Source organism: Calypte anna, chromosome 2 (assembly GCF_003957555.1).
Source record: "Calypte anna isolate BGI_N300 chromosome 2, bCalAnn1_v1.p, whole genome shotgun sequence".
Lineage (NCBI taxonomy): Eukaryota > Metazoa > Chordata > Aves > Apodiformes > Trochilidae > Calypte > Calypte anna.
Window position 1 is genome coordinate 59,693,097 of NC_044245.1, and position 26,988 is coordinate 59,720,084.

The 26,988-nt window shown below is 38.8% G+C and overlaps 2 protein-coding genes across 11 annotated transcripts in view; one reads left to right on the forward strand and one right to left on the reverse strand.

Moving 5' to 3' along the window:
- Window positions 1-865: 865 nt before the first annotated feature.
- Window positions 866-14,072, reverse strand: TRIP13 (thyroid hormone receptor interactor 13). Its single transcript, XM_008502489.2, has 14 exons — window positions 13,997-14,072; window positions 13,486-13,588; window positions 11,942-12,107; window positions 11,510-11,639; window positions 10,216-10,271; window positions 7,063-7,153; window positions 5,840-5,912; window positions 4,769-4,832; window positions 4,435-4,521; window positions 3,569-3,675; window positions 3,114-3,267; window positions 2,824-2,936; window positions 1,619-1,688; window positions 866-1,137 (listed from the first exon to the last, which is right to left on the reverse strand). Exons 2-14 carry the CDS (start codon window positions 13,575-13,577, stop codon window positions 1,042-1,044), a joined length of 1,299 nt encoding a protein of 432 aa, XP_008500711.1. The 5' UTR covers window positions 13,578-13,588; window positions 13,997-14,072; the 3' UTR covers window positions 866-1,041.
- A 64-nt stretch (window positions 14,073-14,136) lies between these two features.
- Window positions 14,137-26,988, forward strand: part of BRD9 (bromodomain containing 9) — a 29,404-nt gene continuing 16,552 nt past the window's right edge. For 4 of the 10 annotated variants that reach the window (XM_030445929.1, XM_030445933.1, XM_030445930.1 and 1 more), the window contains exons 1-7: window positions 14,137-14,262; window positions 15,357-15,577; window positions 19,671-19,803; window positions 21,523-21,583; window positions 24,277-24,421; window positions 25,428-25,538; window positions 26,299-26,471. In XM_030445929.1, coding sequence (XP_030301789.1) covers window positions 14,190-14,262; window positions 15,357-15,577; window positions 19,671-19,803; window positions 21,523-21,583; window positions 24,277-24,421; window positions 25,428-25,538; window positions 26,299-26,471 — 917 coding nt within the window. In that variant the 5' untranslated portion in view covers window positions 14,137-14,189. Of the gene's footprint in view, window positions 14,263-15,356; window positions 15,578-19,670; window positions 19,804-21,522; window positions 21,584-24,276; window positions 24,422-25,427; window positions 25,539-26,298; window positions 26,472-26,988 lie in introns of those variants that run through there. The other 6 variants (XM_030445931.1, XM_008502490.2, XM_030445932.1 and 3 more) reach the window with 4 other exon arrangements.

A 26,988-nucleotide genomic window follows, 5' to 3' on the forward strand; every position in this document is an offset into this window, starting at 1 on the left:
TACCTTTCAACTCATGAATGTGTAACATTGACTTAAATAACACAAACTGGGTATCATCAACTTAAATTCCACATTTTTATCCTCATTTAAGAAAAATTTAACTTCCTAATCATTCCCCTAACATTTTATTTTTTTTTTAGCTGAATGCAGATAAAATATGTATAGATAGAAAAGATAAAGGAGTTGACAATTTTGTAAACAATATTGACAGAATATATAATTACCATATAAAAGTTGACTCTGTTTCCTTTAGGAACTGGATGCATGCACTTCCTGGCTTTCATACTACAAAATATTTTTTCCACAGTCCATTGTAACTTCTATGCATGTTTATAAAACACATCAAAACCCAACTCCATGCATTTTAAAGATCCTTTCCTATACATGGTAGCTACTCTTCCATGAGAAAACATAGTACCCTCTTGTTCACATCCTTGTAACAATACAAAAAAGTAGTACTATAAAATATTTAAATGATTTTTTGATTTTTAACTTTTTGAATCTGATGTAACTAAAAAGTAATACTTTATAGTAAATTTCAAGGTAAAGAGATGTTGGTATAAAAGGTTTGGGCTATCATTGAGCACTTCAAAACCTTGTTTTACACTTATTTATTTCAGAAACAGTAACAGTAACCTCTGCGCTTATGGCAGAGGTACAATATCCAAAGACTGAATTTCTATTGCTCTTAAAAATATAAGAAATCAGAAGTATAAAAATTGATGCATGGATAGAAAGTTGGTAATTAAGAAAGAAGGAACAGAAGTCTGCCCACTTTTACTAACTTCAAGAGATGAAAACTGACTTTTAGCAATAACTTTTACAGTTCTCTAATTAGCATTTGAAATAAAGCTTTTGAAAAATATGCAGTAAAATTTCTTAATTGTTTATTTAATGAATGTTTTGAAAAACTAAACTAGGCATATGCAGGTTTTTAAGGTGTTGACTATCTATTTTACAGATGCTTAAAAATTGAAGTTTGTATTAAAAATATGTATTTTCTCATGTTAACAATACAGAAAACAAGAAAGCAGTAGAGTATCAAACACATTCTGCAAGTTTCTTTCTTTCTTCAAATTGTTTGTCTACTGCAAGTGAAAGAGCTTGAAGAAATGTTGCCATTGTAACACTGGGGGACTGAAAATAAGAAAATATTTTGTTAGACACATTACAGCAATAGGTATACATAATATTTTACAAAGAAATCACAGTATTTGAAACAGAATTATATGACTTCTATGTTACAAACTGTAGGTTTATTTTAAACAAGCTAGCATAGTAAAGTCAGTCAAGCTATGCAAATATCACTGTTACTCTGGATTTGTTTTAGAAAAGGTTAACAAATTCTTACTATTTACAAAGTGTCAGGAAGTTCAACAAGAAATTATAAGAGAATCAATATTTAATTAAATGTAGAATGCTGTTAGAAAGGCCAATCCCACACATTTCCTTCAATCTTGTTTTAAATTACAGGCAACACAAAATTGTCTAAGTCTACAAAGCTGCAATTTGGATTCAAAAGGGGGTTCAGGCCCAATTTTTTAATTCAGTCAATGTCCAAATGTCTTTCCATGTGTCTCAAACCCAAACCAGAATATAATGAATAGAATAAACTTACTTGAATATAAAGTGCATGTGCTAGGAAAGGAAGTTTTCTCAGGACCCGGCCACTAAGACCTTCACTTCTTCTATAGTAAAATAGAGACAATTGCTGCTTAAATGCTAAATATCCACTCTTAAAGACCTGTCCTCTTTCTGTGTTTCTCCCATAAGTTCCTCAAAAAAAAAAAACCCTCAAATCACAGTTCATCAGGTCACTTGCACTTTCAGTAGAAGTAGGATGTGAAAAAATAAATTCAGCCTGTGGAAGGCTGTATGATACAGAAAAGCAACCAAGGATACACAAACAGAGTAGTCACGTTTGCCTGCCAAAGCTTTTATCATGCCCTTCACGTCACTCATGAATCTGGGGGACTGTACATTGAAAGGGTATGGTATACACATAACCTTCCAGCCACACTTTGAAGGACTTAAAAAATCTGTTTTGAAGGCTGGACCTGTTTCTCTCCTCCTCACCATTTACATACAGTTTCCTTTGTCTTACCTACTTGGTATGTTTCCATCTCTTCCAAGCATCACTCTGTGTGCAGAGCCCAAACCTATATCCATGTAAGAACTTTCTTGCTTTTTTCTTGCTCCAGAGAGCAGTGGATAAGATGGCATATTTCAAGAACAGAATGAAAACACACTTTCTTGACTTCATGAATGTTATTTTAATGTGTTCCACAGGGGCCAGCACTTTGGAAAAAAATATTGCTTGATACTGTGAATGCCATTTCTATCATGTCAAGAACTGTCATGCTGCAGTGAAAGACCATTTGCACTGTTAGCATGTTCAGCAAATCATAACACCCTCCATTTGCACTTCACTCTTTTTCCCTTTGCTTCTGTCCAGGTATATTTTGATGCTAAAAACTAAATAAGCTGAAAGGCATTCCAAGAAAGGAACTAAAGACAAGACTACTTCCACTAAACTGCTCTGCAGTTCACAATATCCATTGGAACTTGGGGCATCTCACTAATATCATACTAATCCAGTGAGCAATTTGTCAAGAGGACTTCAAAGAGCAGAGCAGAAACCAGAAGCCAGACCTGAAACTAAGAAATGTTAACAAATTCTGATCTACTTTTTGTGCCCTAACAGGTTTTGCACTAACTCTTAATAGCTGTTGTGAAATGCTATTACTTTTAGACATTATTCCACAAGACATACACATGTATCTATATGTGAATAGATATAAATGTAGAATTTCAGAATCTTACCTTGAGATTTCTTTTAGTACAAGACTTAACCTTGACACATTATTTTCTACAAAGCCTATCATCTCTAGCTCTCTCAGAGTCAGGAGCTGTTGTCGAGGATATATTATTTGACACTAGAAAGAAGAGTTATAAAGTGTTACATGAAAAATTTAACCACGTGAAAAATTAAATTCTACAGTAAGCATGCAACTACAGATAAGGAATTTGTGCATTTTGTTGCTTAGAAAGTATGATTAAAATGTCAAATTTATTAAAATAGGACATATATAGTCTTGCTTTCAAAGTATTACCTTCATCAGTTCTTCCAAGCAAGAAAGATATATTCTAAATATTGCTGCAATAGATGGAGGTCCAATATATTGCTTTATGTCAGCCCTGTCTACAAAGGCCATGTCAATTTTCTCCGTAATGTTTGAAGTAGTTAGGATAACTACATTGGGATACCTTCAAGATAAAAGAAAATTTTTAGGTCACATGTACAAAAATTACCTCCTTTTGTGACTGGCAAGTTGATACCTTCCTTCTTATGACTTAAGCCATTTCATGAAATAAGCACTCCTCTCATTCAGCAATGTAATAACATCTGTAGATGTGTCTCAGTTACATGCAAAATACTCTACTGGATTAATCCTATTTCTTTTCAGAGTTAGCACCCTTAACAAAGAATAGTTCATTAACCAGTTTGGTATAGCATTCCAAGTAGGAATCAAGATTTAGTGGGGATCCCAAAACTGACAGAGTTTACCTTTTAATCTTATCTATTTGTGTCAGTACAGCATTCACCACACGAATAGCATCTGAAGGCTCTGTGCCAGCCTTGAAGGCACTGCGGGCTGCAGTGAGGCTTTCCACCTACAAAAAACCAACCAACCAAACAAAAAAGTCACCATCAACAAAAAAGCATCACCAGACACAAAAAAAAAACCCATAAAAGACTGCACATTTAGAGTGCTGTCAGAGAGCTAATAACTCAGACCTTTGTAGACTTATTTCTGGCAACTAAAGCTTCATTTTCAAAATCTTTTGTTAAGTAGGAATTGACAGAGAGATGGAAAGGGATGTCAAGGAAGCAAAGTGTGAGTGAAGTTTCTGTTTAGACAGCAGAATGGAGTCTGTCTTTTAAGTAAATTTTGGATGTGTGTAGGGGCAACACATGCAACAGAATAATGAATACACTGAATTGAAAATGAGCTTTCCTATAGGAACTCCAATATAACAATGGTAATGAGGAACATACTTCCTAACCTGCTTATGTATGGAAGTCTGAAGGGAATCTAGACAACAAACTGAACCATAATAGTGCTTTTCAGAGCTTTACAACCTATGTTAGAGCATAATTTTAAAAAGTTAGGGTACTCTGAAGTTTGAAACAATACTACTTGTAAACACACAGCAGCAAGGTAAGTTCCACCAAGGCAGGTTTAGCTTCATTTTCAGCTGGAATTTGCCTTCAAATCTTACTGTGGTCCTCTCAAAACCTCAGTAGTCAAGATTTCTGCACAAAGTTATGTAACTTACAAAAAAGCATAAATATGCTCCATTCTTGCAGTTTGCTTCCATCTGTTTACTTTCTCCTAGATTTTAGGTACACCAATGCTATTAGAATCATACCTCATCAATCAGAACAAATACAAGAGCATCTTTGTCATCAATTAACTCTTGAATCTTCTGGAACATCTTGGTTACAAGCTTGCCACTCTAGAAAGACAGCAGATACATACATTTAGCTCTTTCCTTATCACACAACTTTCTAAACCTTAGCACATTTAAAGATAGGAACAAATGCTTTTTAAAATTACTTGCTAATATAGTTTCTATTTAAGTGTTCTTAAACACGTTAATTGTTCTGAGTTCTCTTTGGTGCACACATTTCTTTTATAAAACAACTCATCAGAAAACTGTGATTTCTAAAGCTGTATACTTAATTAGCTACATCAGTACGTACCTCAGAAAACCATTTAGAGAAAAGACTATGGCTGTTTATCTCGATTAACTGTCCATACCTATACCTAGGGTATGAAGGGAAAAGTGTCAGCTCTATTGAAAATAAGTCAGTGATAACATTAACTCCTTTAAATCTCATTCTCTTTATTTCAACCCTGAATTTTTGTGAATTAGTACTTTAAATTTCTTACTTTTCAAAACTTAACACCTGTTTTGAGTTTAGCTATCATTTTGAGAAACATAACTCAATAAAATTCCTTATATTAATTTGGTATCAAAGTATCTTCCTTAGAACAAGTGCTATTTACATATAGTTTAAATAACAGTTACCATGCTAATGGCCTCATTATGACTTAAGCCATTAGCAGCTACCATGCTAATGGCCTCATTCTTTTGTTCTTGTAAGATTTTATTCAGTATAAGAGGAATACATAAAAGCATGAAGCGTATTTACTTAGCTCAGCATGCACATCCTTAGGTCAAAATATCTCAAGCACACGTTATAGAGCCCATGTTTATGACAAATTCAGCTTGGATAGAGTTAATCCAATAAGTACACATTGCATTACACCTAGAACTTCATACAACAATTTTTTTTATATAAATTTATTAAGTTCCTATGAATTTTAAGGTTAACTCTCATGACTTGTCTGATACTCAGACTGACCTTTGCAGCCTGTGACATTCAGACAATCCAAGTACAAAACAAACTGGTCATAGAATCACTCCCAGTTCAAAGCAGATTTTCTTCAACATGAAGATACAAATAGCAGGCTCAATACTCTGTGATCCTTTGTCCACTGATGTAAAACTTGAGCACAAATAATTATATTGCCACTGGAATTTATCTGACATACCTGGACACAAATAATTACACATTTTAAATGGCATTAAAATATTCTACCCTGTTTCTCCATCAGATCATTTTAATGCTAGCTAGGTGTTCTATACAGCTATGAACATTGGCACGTGGCACCAGTTACTTGAAATCAAATATTAAATATCTTTGGGCTACTGAAAAACAATTGACAATAGTAAACTTAAGTAAAAATTAAAAAAAAAAATTATTTACCTGTATGACAGTCGAATTGTCAGCTTCTGAGCCAGTGCTTTACAGAGAGAAGTTTTACCAGTTCCAGGAGGGCCTGGTTTGAAATCAAATCCATAAGTCACTCAGATTCTGCATCAGATTGCTAATGATGTATCTGTTTAACTACTGTTATTTCATTACAGCATGAATTGTAGGATAAAACCACAGCAGTCAATGATTATGAACATCAGGGTATTTTGAGAACATCCTTATTCACTACGTTCCTAGAGCTGAGCTTTGTCTGTATTTAATAGAATAGTTAGTGTAATAGTTTGTATGCAGACACCATAAAGTCAAAATATTCAACAGCCACAGAAACAAACTGTATCACTCTTAACACAACTTATGCTTACTAAGACTCTCAAAAACATTGCTATGCTTAAACTTGCATCTTCCTGAAAAATACCTTCGAACAGACAAACCAGAAATACATCCCCAGTTTGATCAGCTGTTCCCTTTCACAGAAATACCTGCCTCAGGGCAACCCAGAGCATCTTAAAACTATGCTCTGAGTCAAACCTTTTGGATCTGACTTGACACCCTATGGAACAGCCACACTGACATTCTAAACAGACAAGTACAACCATAGTTAAACAAAGTATGAATATATGAAAGTTGATATGTGGGCACTAAACAAACTGATAAAATCAATCAGGTCACAGTACTTCAAAGCCAGTAATGTAATTACAGTGTAAATATATTTTGAAATACAACAAACTGTGTATTTCTCAGTAAGAAATCATAGTTGTGATCACAATTTGTCATGACAATTACTTCATTACTAAAATTAAATATATTTATCATAGGTAAACAGTCTAAAGTAGTTTAAAAAAAAACAGCAACCATCTTGCAGCTTCTAGACTGAATTATAACTTAACTGTAATCAACACTCATAACAAATATTTCCACTATACCAGTCTCGATGACAAAATAATAATTAATAAATAACAAGCTGCATTTTGCAAGAAGATAGATTCAGTAGATGTCAATCTTATTCATGGTATAACCTCCACAGTAAGCTAAGACTGTCTGAAGATTAGTTTTACTGACACAGTAATAACAAAAGTAGCATGTGCACTGCCTTTATACTTGGCAACAGAACACCCAGTATCAGTGGGCACAGAAATACAGTAAAAGTTTTTCCAGAAGGAAAGTATAAAGAGGTGGCTTATGAATATACTTGGTTTAAGATAGATTATTTTTACCATGAAGAAGAACAACTCTGTTCCACGATATCAGGTTGCTGTCAACATTTTTGTCAGAAAATAGTAATGTTGTCGTCACATAATCAAGTAACTAATTGAAGAGAAGAAAAAGAGATACAAATTAGAGATGTAAGCAAATACAACTACAAATAGAAGCAATCTTTGGATTATGTCTATTGTGTAAAATATTAAAAATGAGGTCATGCCTCTTAGTCATAGACAAGTTTTCTTCTTGCAAAGGCTGGGCATTCATTTCCTTCCTGCACTCAGGAAAAAGAAGAGCATGTACTAGGCACAAGTGGGGTTTCCTTCCAAATAAGGGAAGCTACATGTAGTTCCTTGAATACTTGCTTTTAAAAGCAATGCTGCTTCATTTTAGAATTATCTAGAATTAGGAAGCAGATAATTCTTTCAACAAAATAAATATGAACTTCATGTGTGAGTCTATGCTGATTTTTACCTATAACAACTGATCCCATATTATTTTCATTTTCCTTTGATCTGTGTTAGTAGGTAACACAGTAGTAATCCTGTGATCTCTTGCCCAAGCAAAAATCTGAGCTTCATCCAGCATGTTTTTCAATACAACATAGACACTGTACTACTATGAAAATTCACAGCAACAATTTCAGTCTGTAGAGTTCAACCACACCACCCAACTCCCCAGATTAAAGAATGAACATTCATCACGATTACCTTTACAAAACCTAAGTAGTTCTAGCTTTAGTCATCAAAACTACCATTTCTTCCTACCAGCATACTCTTAAGAGTAAACAGTAATCAACTTGCTGTTATTTAGTTCACGATTAAGTCTAATTAAACTAAGTCTTGTCATTTCACAGATGATTTGGAAAACAATTCCATAATCAAGACAGGTGTTGTGTTAATTGATAAACCAGATAAATTAAGGTCAATTGACTGACCTTATACATTCAGAAGTACACTCATTGGAATGCTTTGCTTTACTAAAGATGATTATAAAAACTTAAGTAAGAATACTGGTATTTACAGTATTATGAACAAGCTAAAGAATTAGTCATTTGTGTCCAAAAACTTTTTTGTTTTGTTTTGCTTTTAACGAGCACAATAAACATCTTAGTGTGTGCTGTCAGAAGAGCAATTGAATTGAATCACTTGTTTTCACTCAGATCACAATTATTAAATTTCAGATTACAATACTACAGTTTTACAAGCTGTTATCATCACCTTTGATAAATGTACAGAATCTTTAAACTAGATCATAACCTCATGGAACTGTTTTGGTTTTTTTAAAAAGTCTTACCACCACTCAGGTTGGGACCAAGTTACTGAGCTTCAGTTAAATCATTCAATGTGCATTAGCATGAACAGTAAAGAGTGCTGGGTGACATTACTTCTAATGAATTGTCTAGCTGCTTCCAGAAACAAACAGGTAAACTCTCATTCCCTTCTTCCTAGCCTGCACCCACAATTTCTGTCATATCATTATGTATGGTCACAGTAGATCAATTAATGGAACAAAACCAGGTGGAAATTAGTCCATCATAAAATACATAGAAAACTTGTACTGCTTTAGTTTGCTCTGTTAGTTTACTTCAAGGTACAAGAGTGCCAGTAGAAGAGGAGCACTTCAAGTACAGCTGATAGCAACATGCTCTCTTGTAGTGCCAGAAAGTTACCAAAATTGCCTTATCATCAAAAATAAACCATATCAAAGACACAAGAACTCTTTTGGGACCTTAACAAAGGAGAACTAGAAAATGAATTTCAAAGAATGCTCTATTTTCTAAATCTCCCTAAAGTTATTTTTTTTTCACCCATTTTCTTCTCCGCATCTAGAAAAACATGCAACTGATGAGCCTTAAAACAAGGTGCAGTGTTTTAATAACAAGAGTTTTACTCAGTCCTGAAGGTGTAGGTCCTGATTCTCAGAGGAGATTTTAACAAGGGAGATATTTGCTGGAGGGCCTACTCAGCCAGCCATTCACAGTCCAGGAGGTTCTGTGCTGCTGTTGAATTTTTTCCTTATGGACATCGTTCTGATGGCTTGTACTGCATGAACATCAAAATTTGAGAAGTGGGAGGGGGAAAACCTTTTTGTAAAATTGTTAAGGGGAGTTATTATCTTGGGAGGTTTCATTCTGTTGATATTTGTTTATCTTTAGTTTGTATTAACTTGTGCAATTAATAAGTTTGCTAAAACAAGAAAGGGGGACCTGTGACAAAGTTAACATGGGTGATTAGAAAGGAATGGGCTAGTGAAGTTACCTTGTTTACTAGAAGGAAGGGTGGAAAAACACTGGAAAAACAATGGAAAAATACTGGACCTTGGTAGGAGATACCAGAGAGGGTCTTGCGGGCAGATCCTAGGGAAGGGCTGAGTAAAAATAGGACCCTCAGGCAAATAAAGTTTGTCTCAGCAAGGGTAACTTGTGAGTCTGTGAATAATACCTCACACCTGCCCCTCTTTCCAAAGGCCATAAACTCTCGTTTTCTTCCCAAGATTTTTCTGTTCAGCCAGGCCAGTCTTATTCCCCACCAGCTTGTCTTTTGGCACAGGAGGACAGCCTATTCCTTTGCCTTTAAGGCTTCCTACTTGAAGGATAGCCAACATATCATACAAAATGTTAATTTATTTTCTTTTTTTCCACACAGCCTCATGAATGCGTCTGAAGCAAAAGCAAAAAGCTCAGGGATTTTAAGTTCTAAGACTTAAACAACACCTTCAGCTGTTAAACTTAAAATTTCCATAAATAAAACCAATGCATATGGAGAAATTCTTTATAATTTGTGCCATGGGCATCACTGAACCCAGCTTCACTGAGAAACTAGGATTTCTTTCAAAACTTGACTTCACAGTAGTGCATATCAATGTCTGAGATACTGAGATACCCGAAACATCAGCTCTGACTTCTTTTGTTCCATGTATGTCATAGAAGTATGTAACAATCAAAAATTGCATAGATTTTAATAAGAATATAAAGCTTTGCAAAATAGATAATACTACACCATAGTATACTATACTACCTTTCAAAATACAGAAGCATAACAAGCAGATACCAGAATCCTTACTTGAGCTGGTGATTTCCAAATAACTTTGTGATGGAGCAACCTTCATACATTTCAACTTACTTCCCCTCAAGCAATTTTAATTGTTACTCATTTTTAACTTACATGTGATTTTACTTCAATGTCATATATAAGACTTTCCCAAAGGCCATGGAATTCAGCTGAAAAGAAAAAAGATATAAATATATAAAAAAAGAAAAATTACCATCCCAGAACAAAGCAGTTTCCAAACTATTGTCAACTAAAACAAAGGATTAAGATATACAAGAGAATTAAAATATTTGGGAAAAGACACACGAGTTATTTTTCTTGAGATGCAGTCACTTCTTTCGAACAGACAGCTGTTTCACAATTTCTGTTTCCACAAAGAATTGTGAGAGCAGATTAATCTTATCAGTTTGTTACCATGAAGTTTGTTACCATGAAAGGAAAAATATCTCTTTCTACCTCAACAGGGCATGGACCTACATTTCCCCAAAATAAAGAGCTATGAAAGTTTAAGTGGAAGGGTGGCTCTAGGCCCAACTTAATCATTTAGCCTTTTTTAATTTTTTTCTTTTTTTCCTTTTATTTTCTGTTTTTAAAATTTTTTTAACACCAAAATATAGAGGAAAATAAAAAGCATATAGCTGAATAATGCATAAAAAATGTGATTTGAGTATCAATCATTTTTACCTGTAAATTTCCAGCTTTCCACAAAATGCAATAATGACTTAACATTTATAAACCTCAAAAATATGGGAATAATGTCAAAGTATCACATTGTATTCTTCCCCATGAGAAATATAATGGAGAGTCAGGCTTTTTACAACACAGAAATAGCAATAATCAGTGTCAGAATCACCATCTGTTTGAGTTTAAGCTCACACCTGTACTTCTGCTGCCAGGTGCAGAAACCAACTTCCCCAAGCACAAGACAGTAGCAGGCAGGCCATGCTCCCCTGCAGAGCAAAGCCTTATTCATCTTTTTAGAAGACACCCTAAGGAGTGTCTTCTTTAGTTTGTTTCTTTGTTCCAAATATAAGAGCAGCATTGTCTCAGGGGACTGAAGTCAGCAGTGGATTCTGGAAAATGAATGTTTAAACTGATGAGGTTTTTTGGGATTTGGAATGTGGATTATAGGGTTAAAACCATATGCTTCAATGCACGAGACCAGTTACTTCCACCCAACCATAAGTATTAAAAAAAAAATAAAATTAAGTGTTGTAGTTCAGTCCAAACCATAAAGAAAAATGTCAAAATACATTCAATCCACTGACAAAAGACAATGTATAAAAATATATAAAAGTATATACACAAATAACACCTTTAACAAGTAACGCTATAAACACTTTTAGCCTTTCAAAGATTTTCATTCAGTGTAATTGCTCTAGAACTTCCAGAAATACCACACAAGTACCTGCTGGTAGCACCCAGTGGTTAGCTGCAATGATATCCTCATTCTCTTCTTCCAGGTTTTCAGAACTTGGTCCTTCTTCATTCAGATGAAAAATATGAAGAGAAAGACTGCTTTTGCTTAAGTCAATAGGCTAGAAGGGACAGAAAAAGACATTTAATGCATTGTCTTTCTTGTTCAAAGCTAATTATAACATAAGAAAGTCGCAGTTCTCAGCTGGCATTCAGCCCAAAAGCCTACAACTTCTGTTTCAGACCTTACTAATAGGTGTAGGCCCAAAAACTTACCCACTTTTTCCTGTTTATACCAGTTGGTCTAATAAAGGATACTATATCATCCAACAGACTTTGTCTTGCTTATGTCCTAAGGCTATCACTAGTCTAAAAGTAATTCATATGCACATGAAGTGAGTTGTACCTCTTTGACTGTGAATACCTGTCTGTCTTTCAGTTTCAGCTCTGTATCCACAACTGACACGGACTGTACATTATTGCTAAGGAAACCATCATCAAACTCTGTCCACTTGTAATCACCAAACACGATGTTATGCCTGTTCAGCAGCTTTAAGACATTCATCCTGATATCTTCTTTTTTGGCCACACTAACAAAAAAGAAATAGCGTTATTTATGGTACTGACATTTTTTATGAAGTATAAACTAACATCAGCCTTTTATTTCATACACAATGGAAGCATACTACATGGAAAACAGCTTTTGTTTAAAAAAAAAACCCAGAACCACAAAACCATCACACACACAAAAAAATATCCACAAACAACCCCTAAAATTGCAACCCCCACAAAAAAAAACCAAACAAATCCCACTTAACCCTCCCAACATAATCTGGGAAAAAAAAACCCTATCAAATTCAGTTTGTTTGCAAAAGGAGCCAGTTTTAATACTTGTTTTTACTTTGGGCATTAAAAGACACAAGCCAAAGAATACTATTTGCTTTTGTCATATGGTAATAATGATTTTTGTCCAGGGAACACTGAATGGCACAGCTAGATTTCAAGAATGGAAATCAAAGACAGAAACTACAGGAAAAGGAGTAGCGTTTTTTAAGATTTCAGAAAGGCTTTAACTTAATCTTGAAATGTCAGTGATACATTCCCAGCATGGATTTCCTGTTCCTTGTCTTTTAAGTCTGACAAAAAAGAGCAGTGGATATTTTAAGCCTTGACTTTAGCAACACCTTGGGCAGACTCTCTCATAGTATCCAGACAGCCAAATCACTAAGGACTAGGTAAATGGGAAACAAGGTGGCTAGACTTCCATCTCAGAGAGCTAACTAGAAGCACAAAGACTAATGAGAACTTAGCTAGGCAGGGAAAGATGGGGTGATGCTGTCAATACTGGGACTATTTTAAAACTTCATTTATACCCCAGATGATGAAATGGCAAGCAACTGCAGCAAGTTTATGGATAACACCAACACAGGGAGAGCTGATAGTAGTACTAATGAGCATGGCTGCCATTTAGAGGGACCTCTGCAAGTTGGAGAGGGAGTTTTACAGGAACTGCTTGAAGTAACAAAAGTAAATGTGAACTCCTGTCTCTCCATCTACTGCCCAGACAACATTACAGACCACAGGCCAACTGGTTGAAAAGCAGCTTTGCAGAAAAGAACCCAGGAGTATTGGTGGTCAGCACTGTGCCCCTGCTGCAAGTAACACCAAGAGTGCAAACATTTGTGAAAGTGAGTGTCTGCTGGCTGTTTGTGAGACCACGTTTCCACACCTGGGGCACTGTGTGGAGTTTTGGGGTCTGCTGTTCAAGACACAATGTTATACTTGAGCAAGCCCGGAATATGGCCACCAACTTATGACACATAAGGAGAAGCTGAGAGAAACCGGTTTGTTAAAGCTCAAGAAGAGACAGCTTAGTGAAAACTCATGGGAGAAAATAAAGCAGGCAACACGCCAGGACAAAAGGCAACAGATACGAGTTGCGGCAAGTGAAATTCCGCTCAGAGAGACCTGCTTGATTTCTGATGAACTTCCACGTGTATTTGAACGTTGTCACACACGTTTGGGAGCGCCTGCTTCAAATCCCCAGCGGCTTCGTCCATCCCTCTCGCTCCTGGGGAGAAAGCCATACACCAAGGAGAAGCAGACTGTCAGCACCGATAGCGCGGCAACGGCAATGGCCGGAGGACGGTATCCGCCGTGACCATCCCCGTGCTGCCGGGATGGGGATGGGGACCGAGACCAGGACCGGAACCGGGACCTCCCTCCCTCCATCCCTCCTCCCTCGGGAAACAGCGACGCCAGCCAAGGGACTCGCGTGGGAGGGCGAGCCCCCTCCTCCCTCAGGGGCCCCCACGGTGGGGACAGGAACAGCTCCCACGCCAGACACAGCCCCGAGAGCAGCGCACTGCGATGCGGGGGGACGCAGACGCACCCGCGGACTAGGGCAGCTCCTCTGTCCCGTCAGCACCCTGACTACTGCGGGGGCTACGCCTCTGCCGAACAAAGAGAGGAAAAGAACCTGCTCGAAGGCGAAGCGGACCCGACCCAGGGAAACACCGCTGCCGGCTTTTCGTAAAAGGCGGGCTGGGGAGCTGCTGCCCCGCCCTCCCTCTCTGACCTGGATCTTCCTCCGCCGCAAACGGAAGGAGTCCCTGAGCCGCGGCCGCTTCCGGCGGAGCGTCTGAGGGGAGGCTGTGGCCTCTGGAGCAGCGATGGGGAAGAAGCACAAGAAACACAAAGCAGAGAAGGCGGAATGGCGTTCGGCCTCTGCTACCTCATACGGCGGTAAGGACCAGGGGCAGTACAGAGCGGGAGGAGCCGTCTTTGTACCGGGGGGCGAGTTCTGCCGTGATCGTCGGCAGGACCCGACGTGTTTTTTGTGGGCTGGGTCGCAGCAGAGTGTCTGGAGAGAAAGGCGCTCGTCTGAATGCGTGAGCTGCGGGAAACGGGCGGGAGCGCCGGGGCTGGACCGCCGCCGTCCCGCTGTGGGAGAAGGGCAGGGGTGTTGCGGGGCTGCTGAGCCGTGATTCCGGCGGTGGTGGGGAGGAGCTGGGCGGCTGTCGCGTCCAGGCTGCGGCGGCTTGAGAGGAGCGCTGAGAACGCGGAGCTAGAGCTGGGACGCTGGTGTGGTGTTAGTCTGGAGAAGAGGAGGCTGAGAAGAGACCTCATCACTCTCTACAACTCCTGAAAGGAGGGGGTAGCCAGGGGGGGGTCGGTCTCTTCTCCCAGGCAGCTCCCAGCAAGACAAGAGGGCATGGACTTAAGCTCTGCCAGGGGAGGTTTAGGTTGGATATTAGGAAGAAATTCTTTGCAGAGAGGGTGATCAGGCATTGGAATGGGCTGCCCAGGGAAGTAGGGGATTCTCCATCCCTGGAGGTTGTTAAGAAGAGACTGAGGTGGCACTCAGTGCCATGGTCTGGGAACCACGGTGGAAGTAGATCAAGGGTTGGACTTGATGATCTCTGAGGTCCTTTCCAACCCAGATGATTCTGTGATTCTGTGTTTTGAGACTAAGCATCATCATGGTTCATATGGGTGTTGCTCATAGGTTCCAGATTCCAGTTACAGCTCTGGTTCAGTGATACTTGGTTTCACCTGACACTTACAAAGGTCTTGCGATGTTTTGAAGGAAAGATGTGGAGTTACCTCCTTAAGTATTACAAGTTTTTAGAAAATTACCATGTAAAATGTGCTGGACAACTGTTTCTTTGCTTGGATTTGTTAGTCTTAGTTATTATTTCTCTCTCAAAATCTATGTCATAGATTTTCAAACTACAGCAAGTTCTTATAAATAGTACTTTCAGAAGAAGTGTCAGTAATTGCTGTATGCTATAATCTCCATGTATGTTTATGAAATGTCATGCTTTTTTTTAATTTAGATTATGTGGATAAACCTTTGGAAAAACCTCTGAAGCTGGTACTCAAAGTTGGAGGAAGTGAAGTGACTGAACTTTCTGGGTCAGGGCATGATTCTAGTTACTATGATGACAGATCAGATCACGAGCGAGAACGACATAAAGAAAAGAAGAAGAAAAAGAAAAAAAAGTCTGAGAAGGATAAAGAAAAGCATCTAGATGATGAGGAAAGAAGAAAGAGAAAGGTAAGATGTGACTTTTAGAATTCAGACATACCAGTCTTCTTCATGTGCACCTCTCAGATCTAAAGTCTGGTGTAGAGTATCTTTTTTATTTTTATCACTGTTGCAATAAAATTAATATTTGGAGGCAGCATTTCAGAAATTTAGAAAACCCCTGTGTGTGTTGGTGTATTTCTCTCATTTGAAAGAGATATCCCTGTAATTATTTTTTAACAAAGTAATAGCTTGGGCTTTGTGCTTATTTTCCATAGCCATTTGTTTTGTCTGTAAATATGAATATCCTGGGGTTTAAGTTCTGTATTTCAGCCAGGTCAGAAACGTGTTTTTCTATCCCTTGAGGAGGGTGTATTCAGCTTTCTAAATAAATCTAGATAGCATTTATCTTCTTGAGATATGCCAAGTTATTGGATATTGAAATTGATATGTTTACTCGAAACAACTTTCCAAAAACTGATCCAAAACAATAGTCTTGTTGGCTTATGTTCAGAAAAAAACACATGCTGGGATTTATGGTTTTGTTAGTATCAAATAGCATGGTCACCTTAGTTGTCTGTGATGAACCTTCAGGAAAATCAGGAAGAAGACATTGACAATAGTTACCTGTATAGTGCCATTTTAATAGTATTTCTGCTGTGTACTAACAATTCTCTGGCCTCTCTGCTTTATTAATTCTTTTCCATCATGTAGTTATAGTAAAACTCATATGACTATTTTTGTTACTACTTCAAATGTGTGTATGGCTAACATATGACATTTCAAGATGAATATAGGGCAGGTAGTGGAAAATGTTACTTTGCAGAAACATTTTTCAAATGTTCCATTTAAGAGTATGGCTCAGACTTGAAATGTAGCAAAATAACTGTCTTTAATAACTGTCTTTAAGACCTTAGAGCCTCAGGTCAAATTATGTGTTTTCCCTTTGCTCATTTGTTTTCCCTTTGTGGGTTTTGTTTAGACTATTTTTTCTAGGATCTGGTTATTAGTGTATGGAAACAAATCAGAGACTCGTGGAGTCGTAGCATGGTTTGGGTCGGAAGGGACATTAAAGATCATCTAGTTTCACACCCCCATGGGCAGGGACACTTCCCACTAGACCTGGTTGGGTCAAAGTCCCATCCAGTGTGGCCTTGAACACCTCAACAGATGAGGCACTCACAACCTCCCTAGGAGTGGTGGAGAGAGGAATAATCATCTCTCTTCACCTGTTGGCCACACTTCTTTTGATGCAGCTCAGGATACAGTTGACTTTTTGAGCTACTAGTGCACATTGCCAGCCCATGTTGAGCTTTTCATCAACCAGCACTCCCAATCCTTTTCCTCAGGGCTGTTCTCAATCTGTTCTCTGCCCAGCCTGTGTGTGTGCTTAGTATAGCCCCAACCCATGTGCAGCACCTTGCCCTTGTCCTTATTGAACATCATGTGGTTTGCACAGATCCACTTCTTCAGCCTGTCAAGGTCCCTCTGAATGTCATCTTTTCCCTCCAGCACATCAGCTGCACCACAGAGCTCATTGTCATCAGCAAACTTCCATGTTGCTGACAAAGAAATAAAACAGCGCTGGTCTCAATGCTGACCCTGGAGGAATGCCAGTCATCAGGGGCTGCCACTTGGACATCAAGCCATTGACCACCACTCTTTGAGTGTGACCAGCCATCCAATTCCTTATCTGCCATCTGGTCATGTTCCTTATCTGCCATATGCATTGAATCCATGTCTTTCCAATTCAGAGACCAGGATATTTTGTGGGACAGTGTTGAATGCTTTGCACAAGTCTACGTAGATTATGTAAGTTGCTCTCCCCTTATCCACTGACACTGTGACCACACCATAAAGCCACCAGGTTTGTCAAGAATGATTTGCCTTTGGTGAAGCCATGCTGGTTGTCACCAACTACCTCCACATTTTCCATGTGCCTTAGCAGAGCCTTCAGGATGATAAGCTCCATGATCTCGCTGGACACAGAGGTGAGACTGACTGGCCTCTAGTTCTCTAAGTCTTCCTATTTAAAATTAGGGTTATGTTTCACCTTTTACAGTCAGCAAGATCTTCATCAGACTCCCACAGTTTCTCCAAGTAGTATGGATAGTGGCTTTCCAACTTCATCCACCAGTTCCCTCAGGAGCCATGGATGGATCTTGTCAGATCCCATGGTCTTGTACCCCTTCAGGTTCTTTAGATGGCCTCAAGCCTGCTCTTGTCCTACTGTGGGCAGATCTTCCTTCTCACAGTCCCTGACTTCACTTTCCCTAACTTGGGGGGTGTGACCACTTTTAATGCTGTCAGGGTTTTAGCTTTCCTAATCTGATCCCTGGCTGCTTGGACAACTTCTTTGTAATCTTCTCAGGCTGCCAGTTCTTGCTTCCATCCTCTGTAGGCTTTTTTATTCCCCCACATGTAACTGTGTCCAGGAGCTCCTTGTTCATCCATGCAGGCCTCCTGGCATTCTTGTGTGCCTACCTCTTTGTTGGGACACATTGCTGCTGGGCTTGGAGGAGGTGATTCTGAATACTGAGCAGCTTTCTTGGGTCCTTCTCCCCTCCAGGACTTTATCTCATGTTACCCCACCAAGCAGATCCCTGAGAAGATCAAAGTCTGCTCTTCTGAAGTCCAGGGTATTGAGCTTGCAGTGTAGCCTCCTTGTATCCCTAGGTATCTAGAATTCCACCATTTCATGTTCACCATTTCATGTTGCCCTTAACCTTCATGTTACAGTCCAGCATCCTGTCCTTGTTGGTAAGAAGAAGGTCAGGCATAGCACCTTTTCTTGGTGCTTCCTCAATCACTTTGAGAAGGAAGTTATCATCAATGCATCCTAGAACTTCCCGTACTGCTTGTGCTCTGCTGTCTTGTCCCTCCAACATACATATAGTGGTGTGGTTGAAGTCCCCCATGAGGACCAGGGCTTGGTAATGTGATGCTTCCCCTATCCATCTATAGAGGGCAGTATCTGCTTGGTCTTCCTTTGGCCTGTAGCAGACCCCCACTATATCACCTGCCCCTGTGCTCCATTTAACCCTGATCCCTGTCCAAACTGGAGCTGGCCTCAAAGTGGTAGCTGTGGGATGTAAAGAGGATACTCTGGACCAGCAGCTCTGGTTTAAAGCACTTTTTACTGAATTGCCAAGCCTGTTGCCCAGGATGCTCTCCCTCTACCTTGAGGGTAGACCCTGTGTGCCTGTAGGAGACCTGGTTTCTCACAATAAGTCCCATACCCTAAATAGCCAAAGCCCTGGCTGTGACATCACTGTTGTAATGAATCTGATTGGCCCCTCCAAGCCCCTTCCCTGTGATTGGAAGGATTGATAAAAAAAGTATATGTGCTCCCAAGTCTGTCACAGCCACTGACAGAGCTTTGTAGTCCTTAATAGTCTTCAGATTGCACCTGGCTTTATCATTGGTGCCCACATGAAACAGCAGCAGTGGATATGGTGTGATGTACAAAGTTAGAAAGTCTTTCAGTGATGTCCTTGATGCAAGCTTCTTTGGTAAGCAACGGACCTCTCCAGAGTGTGAAGCTAAGGGATAGATAAGTAACAAAACTAGTCTAAACAAGGTTAATGAAAGAATGCTTTTCTGTGCAAACATGAATAGTAAGGTTATAGAATGATTCAGGTATGCCTTCGCTTTGAAGCTCAGGAAGAAATCATTAATTTTTACCTCTGTTACAGAGCATGGTTCTTTTTTAGGCTGCCTAAACTATCGCATGGTTTACTGATTCCTGTTTAAAAAACAGAGCATCAGACCTGTCTGTACTGAGTAGCACACTAACTTCCTTTACTTTCTTGTGTAGCTGATGAAATTTTCCATATAAATAGCTTCAGAGCTTAACATTCTTTTCAATAAAGGTACAATATTTAATGCTATAATAATAGTGTATTAAATACAAAAAACCAAAAAGGTCAGCAATATTCGTTTTAATTAGAGAAGAAAATGGCAAAAGTGACAGTGAAAATGTATGCAGTGTTGTTTAAACCATACTATGGCTCAAATGTAGAGTCAGTATTCCAAATGAAAAATAGCTGCCTGTTACCTTTTGATATGTGGTATTGCACATTCCATGTATGTTCTAAAATCTGCCTTCTTCCTGCTATGCTAGGAAGAGAAAAAGAGGAAAAGGGAAAAAGAACAGTGTGACACTGAAGGAGAAATTGATGACTTTGATCCTGGGAAAAAAGTGGAGGTTGAACCTCCTCCAGATCGTCCTGTCAGAGCATGCAGAACTCAGCCAGGTGAGCAGTGTGAAAAATTAAATCATCTTGGGTGGTTTTAAAAGCATGTGCAGCAAAGCTTTTGTCAAAGGTACCAAAATGTAAAATTTACATAAAGATTTGCTGAAATCTAGTGTGACTTTACTTTTTCCAACATTCAGAACTGTCTGCTATTTGAAAAATCAAAATTCCTCTTGTTGTTCCTGGCTTTTATCTGCTTTCTTTTCATGTGACTGAGCTTACCAAGGAAATCTGTCTGTTTTCTGTTGCTTGGCAGAATAAAGCTAGTATAGAAGTATTATGTGTAGTGTTCCCCTAATTCCTTCTCATCATTTACAGAGCAATGGTCATAGTATCTGAAATAAATTCTTGCTTAGTTCAAGTGAAAAAATCAGGTAGACAGCCTAGCTGGTTTTAGTCTTTTTTTTTTTTAACCTAGGTGGATTTTTAATTTAGAATGTCTCTATTTTCAGCAAAACTATGGCAGTTAAGTCGTGACAAGAGTGTCTCTAAAGACTGTAGTGCTGCAGTTTTCATTTACCAGTTCTCATCACCAGCCAAGATATTTACCAGTTTGTGTGGTAACTTCTGTATTGTTTATCCCTTCATATTTAGCCATGCTTTCTCTACCTTTAGCCATTGATTTTTAAACCTTAACGTTGATGTTAAACCTTCACATTCTCTCGTGGAAACTACTACTTGGAAGAATTTTCACATACATCATGATCTAGGTACACATATGCTGGGAAGTGAACCCTAGTAGGGAAAAGTTGGGTCTTTGGGAATATTTTCAGTCTTTGGAACACTGCCTGTTGGCTGGACAAGTAGTTTGTTGAGGAACTTTCTAATTATGAGTGCACATTTAATTGAGGAATACTACTCATCAACTGTCAAGGTGACCTGATAGGATTAACTCAAGTTTTCTAGTCAAAGCTTTGTATCTCTGGGTAGTACGGGGTCTTGAAAAATTGACAAGCTAAAAACTAATGCCTGTGTTGATGAGGCTTCTGTTTTAATATGTTTGGAAAATATTGTTCAAAAGCATATAAATTATCTCTTCTTACAAGTGAAATAGGGAATATCTCTCCATTATCATTATAAAGATTTAGAGTTTTAATTCTAGATTTCAGCATACTTCCTTAGTTTTTCTAACTCCACATGAAAGCCAGTCTCTCTGAACCATGTGCATGGAACAGTTAATTAAAGTGTAGTGTTTATAGTTTAATCTGTACAGGAAGTAGAATTTTAATCAGTACCTGTCTTGTCAGCAAATCTGCATCTGTTTGTCGCTCTTCTTTTTGATTGAAAAGATTCACAGGTGCTAATTGCATGGATGTTCTGGTAAAGAAGTGATCAGGATCACACAGATAATGTTGTAAGAATGTGGATTTCCTGACTGTAGTATTTCAGCAATGAAGTTTCACTTTTCTTTTGTCATAAAAGTCCGTAACACCTTACTTCCACCTTCTTAATAATTTCTTTACAACTACTAGGCTTAGTATCTGATTTAATGTCTACTAGTTTTTAGTATAATTAAACTAGGTAAGTAGTAAAGGAGAAGAAATAGTAACTGAATGCTTAGAAATCTGATGTACTTCTGCTTTGAGATTTATGTCTCATTAGATCTGTGCAAGCTGTACTTGTAGTTATGATTTTCAGTGTTGTTTTTACTTTTAAATAAATACGTATACCTGTATTCTATTTGATTGCACTTACCTGTATTTCCATCTCAAACTGCAGCTGAAAATGAGAGCACTCCAATCCAGCAATTACTGGAACACTTCCTTCGCCAGCTTCAAAGGTATTAAGCATATTGTACTCACAGCTATGTCAGCAATGTCTAATGCATATTCATATGTGTCACTTTTCAAATTCTTATCCTGGTTTTCTCTTTGAAAATAGTGCCTAAAGACTGGCTATAAATGTGTTTGCTGACCTTTGCAACCACATCAGACTCAGTAACCATTTCTGAAGATCAGTTGAGCAAAATCATTACCAGCTATACAGGTCTAGCTTTTGGAGGGGAAGCACTTGGTACAAAAGATATCTTGCCATTAGAAATGTATTAAATATTAATGACTTACTATAGGAATTTAAAAAGTTATGAAGTTTAATACTTTAAAAGATTGAACTGTTCTCATGAAATGAAATATTTTTTTATTCTGTGTCCACTGTCAGATACTAAAGTAATTTTATATCTCGGGGTATTAGTAGCTGGCTGAATATGAGTCAGCAGTGTGCCCAGGTGGCCAAGAAGGCCAGCAGCATCTTGGCTCGTACAAGAAATAGCATGGCCAGCAGAACTAGGGAAGTGGTTCTCACACTGTACTGGGCACTGGAGGCTGGAAGATGAGGCTGGAACTGTGTTCAGGTTTGTGCCCTTCACTACAAGAAAGACACTGAGGTGCTGGAGTATGCCTAAAGAGGGCAGTGAAGCTGGTGAAGGGTCTAAAGCACAGGTCTTATGAGGAGCAGCTGTTTAGTCTGGAGAGAATAAGTCTCAGGGGAGACTTTATTGCTTTCTGTAATTGCCAGAAAGATGGTTCTAGCAAGGTGAATGTTGGTCTCTTCTCCCCAGTAAGAAGCGATAGGACATGAGGAAATGGTAAAATTGTAGAATATGCTGATTTGGAAGGGACCCACTAGGATCATCAACCCCCAGGATTACACCATGTTCTTGAGAGCATCATACAGATGCTTCTTGAACTCGGGCAGTTTTGATGCTGTGACCACTTCCTTGGGGAGCTCGTTCCAGAGCTTAACTGCCTTCTGGGTGAAAGACCTTTTCCTAATATCTAACCTAAACCTCCCCTGCTTCAGCTTCCTACCATTTCCCCGAGTCCTTTCTTCAGTCACAGGAGTGATGAAATAGGTGACAGTCCCATCTCCTCCTCTTGTGAGGAAGTCATATATTGCATGAGGTCACCCCTCAGCCTCCAGACTGAACAATCCAAGTGACCTCAGCTGCTCCTCATAAGTCATCCTTTCCTGACCCCTCACCATCCTTGTTGCTCTCCTTTGACTGCTCTCCAAAAACTTGGCATCTTTTTTATGCTGCAGTGCCCAAAACTGCACACAATACTTGAGATGAGGCTGCACCAGTGCAGAGTAGAGTGGGACAGTCACCTCCCCTGACTGGCTGGTGACACTGTTCTTAATGAACCCCAGGACATGATTGGCTCCCCTGGCTGCCAGGGCACACTGGTGGCTCATGCTGAGTTTGCCATCAGCCAGGACCCCCAGGTCCCTCTCTGCTCTCCAGCCACTCATTCCCCAGTCTGTATTTGTCACCAGGGCTGCCCCATCCTGGGTGCCGAATTTGTCACTTGCCCTTGTTAAGCTTCACATGCTTGGTGATTGCCCAGCTCTCTGCTCTGTGGAGGTCTCTCTGCAGGGCCTGCCTGCCCCCGAGGGAGTCAATGCCTCCTCCCAATTTTGTGTCATCTGCAAACTTGCTTAGAATTCCTTCCAGTCCTGCATCCAAGTCATTGGTGAAGATGTTAAGAGGACTGGGCCACAGATGGATCCCTGTGGGACTCCATTAGTGACTGGTCACCAGTGTGATGTTACCCCATTCGTTCACTGTCACTCTTTGTGCTTGGCCTGTGAGCCAGTTGCTCACCCGTCGTATTGCATGGTTGTCCAGCTGTATATGCTGGACATTTTACCTAGGAGGATACCATGGGAGACAGTATCAAAAGCTTTCCTGAAGTCCAGAAATATTACACTCACTTGCTTCCCTTGATCAGCTAGGTCAAAAAAAGAAATCAAGTTTGACAGGCAGGACATTCCCCCCATGCTGTCTGTGACCAATGATTGAGTTGTCTTCTAGGTGTTTTTCAGTATCTCAGAATAATCTTTTCCATAATTTTAGTAGGCACTGAAGTTAGACTGACTGGGCTGTAGTCATTTCCAGGGTCTTCCTTCTTGACTTTCATGTATATTGGTACAACACTGTCCAACTTCCAGTTGACTGGGATCTCTCCAGATTGCCAGGACCTCCCAAAAATAATTGAGAGGGCCAGCACATCAGCCATCGCCTTGAGGATTCTTGGATGTATGCTGTCAGGCCCCGTGGACTTGTAGGGATCTAACTGTAGCAGCAGATACTGCACAAGTGTTGATCTTGAATGGCCTCAAGTTGTGCCAGGGGTGGTTTATATTGGATATTAGGAAAAATGTAATCACTGGAAGGGTTGTCAGGCACTGGAAGAAGCTGACCAGTGATGTGGTTGCGTCACCATCTCCAAGGTGTTTGGAAGATGTGTAGATGTGCTACTTCAGGATGTGGTTTAGTGGTGGATTTGGCAGTGCAAGGTTAACAGTTGGTCTTAATAAACTGGAAGGTCTTTTCCAGCCAAATTGTCTTCTGTTTTATGAGAGTGCTTTTAATTTTTTTTCTTTCTAAGTAGTACTATTTTTTTTATACCACCGGTATAAAAAATACAACTGTGTTTGCTGATATAAATCTAAATGTATTGTTTTTATTTTTAGGAAAGATCCTCATGGGTTTTTTGCTTTTCCAGTCACGGATGCCATCGCTCCTGGATATTCCATGATAATAAAGCATCCCATGGATTTTGGTACAATGAAGGACAAAATCTCAGCGAATGAATACAAATCAGTCACTGAATTCAAGGTGAATTGAGAGAGATTTAGTTATTTCAGAACTCTTTAGCAATAAACCAAGGTGTCTTTCGTCTGTGAAAGCCTTTCTTGCATTAATTACTTCAATGCGTATTTTTTTCAGACCTGAGCCCTTCTGTGTATTGTGTGTGTTAGAAGGTGTTTCTTGCTTTGTTTTTCTCTGTGAAAGGTCTGCATTTGCCAGATTCTGTTACAATCTTCTAAAAATTACTGTAGAAACCAAGAACATACTCTAAAGCTTTGTGAAATTCATGCTGATGGACATAAACAGTGGCATGAGATGAAAAAGGCACCCTAGAAAAAACTTTTCAGTCTGTAACAAATTTTTTTTGTTCTGTTTACAGTGGTATATGTTGCACCTTACTTTTGGGAACTTAGATCAGCAAAAATTACTTGAAATTATGTATGATAGATAACCAATCAAAGGAGAAGACAATATCAGGATTGGCTGTTCTTTTCTTGCTTGCAATGAGCATCTTGAAGACTGTTTTTTATGCTTTGAAGTTTTCTTTTTTTGGTTTTTGTTTTAGTGAAAATGACTGAAGAAGTGGTCAAATTACTAGAATTAGAATTATATGTAAGACACTTTGTATCCTTCTGATGTTGTCCTCAAGTCTAGTCTGATTTAGAAGGTGGGAAAAACACGAAAAAGCACTTACCTTGGTGCCTTAGTCCCTGTATTTTTCCATTTCCCATTTCCTCCTTTTAATAAAGAGGAAATTTGACATTCAGGGAAACCTTTTATTTTTGTTTTTTGTTTTTTCTCCATTGAAAAGCCAATTTTGAACAGAACTGAGTATCTTGAAGATGCTCAGTCATCTGCAAAAGGTTCAGTCATTTGCAATTCTCTCTTACCTTTTGGCTTGCATTTACTCCATGAGCCTTCTGCTAAAATACTATTGTGTTCTTCGCAGAGCTGCCATGGTAGAATGGTATCTTCCAGTCATTTAACAAAGAAGTTCAAAATGTTGACAGTTCTTCTGTTTTCTATTTTACAGGCAGATTTTAAACTGATGTGTGATAATGCAATGACTTACAACAGACCAGATACTGTTTACTACAAGCTAGCCAAGAAGATCCTGCACACAGGCTTTAAGATGATGAGCAAAGTAAGAGACCTATTAAAAACAAAAAGCAGCGATTTTTTTTTTTCATATTTAGACTGAACATAATTAATAGCTAATAAATATTGTTTTCTCCATGTGTGTTTAATTATAGCAGTGCCTGTTAGTACTGCTATATTTAAGGGCTTGATAGCATTCTTGTTATAACCACACGCTTATGTCTCAACCTCATCTGTACCATTGAAATCTTGTAGCAGCTTCTTCCATTGCCTTCAGTGGAAGCACTTAAGATCCGTGTTTATAAAATCCATCAGTAAAGCATTGCTTCTGGCTGAGACTTTGAAAACAAAATCTCATTTAAGTTTTGTTTCTGCATAAACAGGAAAGCTTTTTTTTTCTTTTTTTTTTCAAAGGTGGTGGGTGTAGGGGAGGTTTCAGGGGTTTCACAGATGAACACGTGCAAACATACTTTTTACTCAGCTTGTAAAATGAAGTTATTTTGGTGAGCTGCTCTGTGTGTGTGTGCGTGTGTGTGTTCACACGTGTTGCAGTTATGGTAAGTTTTGGGTAAAAGAGGCAGTTGTCTTTGCAAATGCAGTTTTGTTTATTTGTTTCTCTCTTGATAGTTGGGCTGCAGAAATTCTGATGCCATGCTACCATGACCAAATCATGTTGCATCACCATTGGAAACGAGGCATTAAGAACAAAATAAGGCCATGGCCATTCCCATCCCATCCTACTATCATAGCATCTTGGCTATGAGGGAAAGGTTAAGTCCCTGCCGCTCTGTCCTTTCTGATTCTAGGAACGGCTGTTAGCTTTGAAGCGCAGCATGTCGTTTATGCAGGACATGGATTTTTCTCAGCAGGCAGCTCTTTTGGGTGATGAAGATACAGCAGTTGAGGAACCTGTCCCCGAAGTTGTTCCTGTACAAGCAGAGACCAAGAAATCCAAAAAGCAAAATAAAGAAGTCATTAGGTAAAGGTTTTAATGGGCGTGTTTGTTGATCTGCTTCACCTCTGTAATACTAGGCAGCAGCAAGGAACTGAGGGGAAAAAAATCCCTTAGCATTTCTTCTTGTAGTCCCTCAGATTTTCTTACATTTTATTTACTTAATAATATAATTATTTACTTAATTTATAGAACTAGTTCAATAGCCAGTGATTCCCAGCCTGGAAGCAAACATCTCAAAGAATGAGTGAATTCATTCTTTGAATGGGTGCATACTCTTTCAAACACTTATAGTTTATATTTATTTACTTATGTATTTATTTATTTTTATCCATCTTTAGCAATGAGTAGTTTCTTCTTATGATGACTTGAAATGTTCCTTCATTTTTAACATAGCCACAAATACCTTTTGTGATTATTTTTTTTTTTCTTTTTTTGTTTTTTCTTTTCTTTTATTTTTATTTTTAGAGCAAGGTCTCTCTGGGAGAGCAAAGTGGCCGCAGATCAGAAAATAATTTTATTTGACTTTAGTTTTATCTGGCAG